Source organism: Triticum dicoccoides, chromosome 7A (genome assembly GCF_002162155.2).
Source record: "Triticum dicoccoides isolate Atlit2015 ecotype Zavitan chromosome 7A, WEW_v2.0, whole genome shotgun sequence".
NCBI lineage: Eukaryota > Viridiplantae > Streptophyta > Magnoliopsida > Poales > Poaceae > Triticum > Triticum dicoccoides.
Genome location: NC_041392.1, coordinates 20,009,780 through 20,015,051, shown reverse-complemented (window position 1 = coordinate 20,015,051; position 5,272 = coordinate 20,009,780). Strand labels below are relative to the sequence as shown.

At 43.7% G+C, this 5,272-nt stretch overlaps 1 protein-coding gene across 1 annotated transcript; it reads left to right on the top strand.

Moving 5' to 3' along the window:
* The first annotated feature begins 504 nt into the window (after positions 1-504).
* On the top strand, positions 505-4,637 carry LOC119329449 (GDT1-like protein 5). Its single transcript, XM_037602492.1, has 12 exons — positions 505-650; positions 745-813; positions 1,646-1,705; positions 1,785-1,832; positions 2,310-2,398; positions 2,512-2,548; positions 2,630-2,677; positions 3,612-3,680; positions 3,781-3,825; positions 3,926-3,987; positions 4,069-4,141; positions 4,232-4,637. The coding sequence occupies exons 1-12, from the start codon at positions 630-632 to the stop codon at positions 4,307-4,309; spliced, it is 699 nt and encodes a 232-aa protein (XP_037458389.1). The 5' UTR covers positions 505-629; the 3' UTR covers positions 4,310-4,637.
* Positions 4,638-5,272: the final 635 nt, after the last annotated feature.

Sequence of the window (5,272 nt, the reverse complement as noted above, 5' to 3'; positions counted from 1 at the left end):
GTGTCTTCAGGTTGGGATCCTTCTGATCCATGTTTCTCTTCGTGAGCGGAGGTTTCTGTTTTCGTGCGCTGATGCTATGTTGTCTTAGCACGACGGTTTTTTGACCGTCTGTCAAAACAAGTTTTGCCCGGCTTCGCATGAGGGAGGGGCGATGACGGCGGGGCACCTTCGGCCCGTTGCAGTGCTCGTAGTCGTCGCTAGGTGCTTTACAGATCTGGATGCAATTTTTATCATTTCAGGGCTTTTTTAGGGGTGTTTTAGGTTTTTGTTGTACTACCATGATAATGATGTTGAATCGATTGGAAGTTTTATTTCTATAGAATAGAATAGAATATAATAAACCGCCGAGAAAATAAAGAAAGGAGCACAAATGCGGCCGCTATATGCCAACCATCGATATATATTTTTCCTTTGAATCTGTCTAGAACATATCTTCTAGATGTGACATGTGACATAACTATGTCACATCTAGATGTGACATAACTATGAGTTGACGCACGAAAGCAGCACACCCCTTCCTTCCCTCTTTTATCACTGCCTCCGTCCGTCCCTCCCGAGCCCACGCAGCACCTCCTCTCCTCGCCCCCCGAGATCGGAATCGGCGCCCCCCTCCCTCCGCCGCCGCCGCCATGTCGCCGTCTCTGCTCGGGGTCAGCTCCCTCCCCCTCTCTCTTCCTCCGCAGGAAGGCAGGCAGGCGGGTGTTGCTGAATTGACCTTGTTTTTGTGGTTCCTTCCTGCTGCAGGGGCTCACCAAGTCGCTGGCCATGACCGTGCTCTCCGAGGTCGGCGACAAGACCTTCTTCGCCGCCGCGGTACCCCCACCCCCCCTCCCATCCCATCCCCGCAAACCAACCAACCAACCACTTTCCTGCGACTCGTGGAAATTTTCCTGCGCGAGCAGCCTGTTCGACGATATGCCGCCGTCGCTCTGTTGGGTCAGGGGACTCAGGGGACTGGTGGAGGAGGGAGTCACGCGGCAGCAGCTGCAGATTTCCGCCAAGCGCTGACCCAATTCCTGGATTATTAGCTCGGATCAGCTCGCCAACAGCGAGTAGATCTTAGCTGAGATTAGCAGCAGCTCGGGTCATCTCATCTGCTCCTTTTTCTACCCGACTTGGAAAAAAGCAGAGGATTAGGAGTACTACCAGCTCGGTTTTCCGTTCCTCTGTTACTGGAATCGGCTGGCTGTTTTCTTGGATGATGAATCAGCCTGCTACTGCTAGTACTACCTTCAGCTCGCCGCACATGGTTTACACGCATAAAGAGGCGTCTCTTGTCCTTTTCTTTGTTTTGATTGACTCCGGGCCTGCTTGCTGCGCTTCCCGATTCTGCTAGCCGCACCTCCACTTCCCTTGGACTGTTGCTAGTTTTTGGTCACAAGATGGATGCATGCTCGTCCGTCCTTTCCCACCGAAAACTGTTTCACCACCTGACCAGGGTAAACCTTTAGAATGATTGATGTGTTTGAGCCAGGGCCTGGAGTAGCAGGACAAACATAGTCAGTCCTCTTTAGAGATACACTGACGGTCATTCCCCACTTCTACAGAGATTTTCCTTCCTCTTTTCTTTTTACTCTGCTCTGTTTCTGTTTTGTGTGTTTCTTCATGTCTTGGCTCACCATGTTTTCCATTTACCTTCTACAAGATTCTGGCCATGCGCCATCCCCGGAAGCTCGTCCTTGCTGGCTGTCTATCGGCGTTAACAGTGAGGATCTTTACGAACGCTCTAATCTAATGTAATGGCCTGTTTTTTTCTGCTTGACTGATCCAGTTCAAAATTCTAGGTGATGACCGCTTTATCTGCTTCTCTCGGCTGGGCTGCACCAAATCTGGTATATATGTTTTCATTTGCATATTCACCTTAGTGTGTCCAAAGGCTTCTGTGTACGATACCTATATTCTGTAATAGTTGCTTTGACACTGTGGTGGTGGTTAGTATATCTGAACAGCAAGCAACCAGGCAGAAAAGAACAAACCCATTCAGAGGAACTTATTATTGAGATTATGCTAAGCTCTATCCAATGCCAATACTTGATGGAATTGTTTTGTTTTTCGTTTGAGCATGGAGAATCACATTTGGAACCCTTGTCCTGATTATAGCTTCACAATAAATCTTGCAATATCAGTTATTACAATCCTCATACGTGTATTTGTTGGACCAATGGTGTGCTTCCTCTGAACCTGCTGGTGGATGTTACCACCATCCCTTTTCCCTCAACTGCCTTGTTGTGATGATGATAGGCCAAGATTTTCTGCTTAAAGGGTTACCTTGTAAGAAAGCACAGTTAACGTGTTCTTTGTTCGAGCAGATATCACGTAAATGGACTCATCATATCACCACTCTGCTGTTCTTTGTGTTTGGCATCTGGTCATTGTGGGAAGGCTTCAAAGAAGAAGGGTATTGATCTTGCTTGATTGCTTGTTTGCTTTTTAGTTGGTTTACTATGTAGTTGCTTTATGTGATTGGCATTTTAGTGAATGATTTCACTAACTCACTAACTTTTATCGCAGAGAGTCAGAAGATCTGGCTGAATTGGAAGCAAAGCTGGTTTGCGAATTTCATTCTTACCTTACGTCCTATTGAACTGTAGGTCAAGTAGCTTATAGCCAACTTCTGCCAAATTTTCAGGATGCGGACTTTAAGACTAACAAAGGGGAATCGAAAAATAAATCAAAGGTCAGTGGCTCAGCGCATGTGTGACCTGCCCATTTAGATCATCTTTTTCTTATATCGGAATGTTGGCAAATTTTTGTGGCCTTCTCCATTTTCACACTCAAAATGTAGATGTCATTAGATAATATGCAAAACACCTTTTCCCTTTCAGCAGTCAGAAGAATGATTTCTGGTCTCCAGATATTTTCATTTATCTTGGGAAATGTTAAACATTGTCAATTCTAATGTGCGAATGCAATTGTTGTTGCTTGCCCCAAGTTATACCGAGTATATGATTTTCATATTATATTGGTAAAAAATACAAAAATGAAAATTCCACCTCCATGTATATCCCTTTTTGTTATTTCTTATTTGTGTGAACTATTAATTTTGTTTTAGCAGAAACACAGTTTTGAGAACCTGCTTACTGAGGGGTGAGTGGAAACTTGCTTTTTCGCTACATTCTCTTTCTTTTTGACAAGTTACTATCCTTTCTTTGGGCATGGATTTTGTGCACCTGGGCTATGTGCTCTCTTTAGTTCAGGAGATTCAATTTCCCCCCCTCGCATATTGCATGTAGATACTAGAATTAACTGTATATCTGGAAGATCTCGTGTGAAATGTGTCGATTATAGTTTGCATGATGATAAAGACAAGATTGAGTAGCTAGAAAAAACTTATTTTTGGGTGTTTAAGTTTGTTTTTAATGCACAGGCCACAAGAATCCAAAAGTTTGCACTAAACTTGAAATTAGTGCATAATAAATACTCAGTCATCAACACATGAGATTTTTTAAAGGACGAGAATTTTGTTTGTTTGCGGCTTTGCGTCCGGAGCACATGCTCCAGACCTCTTTTGGGCTTTGCCGACTTTTAGTATGAGCTCACGGAGCATCACATATTAATTCTTCTTTGTATGTTTACCTGGACGTGCAACTCAAATATTCTTCACATATTAGGCAACTGAAGATACAAAGAAAAAGCAAAGGCCATTTCTCATGCAGTTCTTCTCGCCAATTTTTATAAAGGTATCAACTAGACAACTACTGATCTATGGAAATGGCAGACAGTTATGGTGCTTGTGGTTCCATCTTGACATTTACATGTCCATTCATTTGTGTGCTGTAGGCGTTTTCCATCACTTTCTTTGGTGAGTGGGGTGACAAGAGCCAGGTAAGTTGCACACAAAGACTGTTCTATTCGCCCCCTTCCAAAGCAACTTTGATGTTATTGTTAGATGATCTGGTATATTCCTTACCCTTTTGCTTCTCAGATTGCTACAATTGGCTTGGCTGCTGATGAAAACCCATTCGGTGTCGTCATCGGGGGAGTCATGTGAGGGCTGCTTCTTTTGTACAGTCTTTAGAAATGGTTCACTCTCTGTTGCTGACAGAACCTCTCTTGTATTGTGCTCAGAGCTCAAGCACTCTGCACTACCGCTGCCGTGATGGGAGGGAAGAGCCTGGCCTCTCAGATATCCGAGAAGATGGTAAGAACTGCTGTCCGAAGCCTGTTTCGCGTGCTCCCTCTGAACAACTCAAATGCCTTCACATCTAACACGATGCTTATCTCGTTTCAGGTTGAATTGTCGAGCGGGGTGCTATTCCTGTTGTTTGGCATAATGTCCTTGTTGTCAGGGCCAGAAGGGCAATTGTAATTTCCCCAGGAACTTCGGCAGGACTCTGCCAGACTCCTGGAGTAGTTACCAAGCTTACCTTATTTGATGGGTGATGGCGACGAAAGCCGGCCGTCCTTCACCAACTGGATGGCGATTCATTAGTTTAGTCAACACATCATTGTAACACTTGGCTTGCCACTCATAAATAACTTGATGTTACTGAAATCTTCTATGCTGATGGCTTTCCTGCTGGTTCTGAAACCTGGAAATATTCAGTAAAAACTGCTGAGAAATTGCTGTAGAATTCTCTTGTTCGCTGTATGGGCTTTGGCACTGAATCTCGAAAGGCGACGAGTAGCTTTGAGTTGGGTTATTTGCCTTTAAAAGGTTCAGATGATTTTTTGTCTTGCTTAGTTTTCTTTGTTTCATATTAGGGTTGATACATCATACATTACTGGTGCCGCAGTACTGTATCAACATGGCACAGAACCTGTCGTGCCTTAAAACCATCAGGCTACATATTATACGTCATACATCTGCCTTAAAACAATCCAGGCACATGACCACTGCAATATGAAGCAAGTGACGCTTTGATTGAAGTTTTAGTGAATTCTGCTACTATAGAACACTCCACATTTAGTTGTACAGTTACCTGACCAAATAACCATCCACGAATGCTTCGCTGCTTCCGTAGAGGATATCTCTCACTTAAAAGCCTCAAAGTTTGAAATTTGAGCCATGTAAAATAAAGAGGGGATCAAACTGATGTAGTACCAGCCAGTATGAATACTCTGTTTTTTGGGTACTAGTAGGAGAAAAACTGAAAGAAGAATACGGGATATTAAGAGGGCGATGTTCTATGGTCATGCAAAACTTCAAGCTCAAACACATTACGGGATGCGTTTTAACTTGAATTTTCACATGACAATAGAACATCCCACATTTTTTTAGATTTTTTTTTGAAACTTTCAAATATGGTTTCCACAAAGTTCTCTCTTCCCC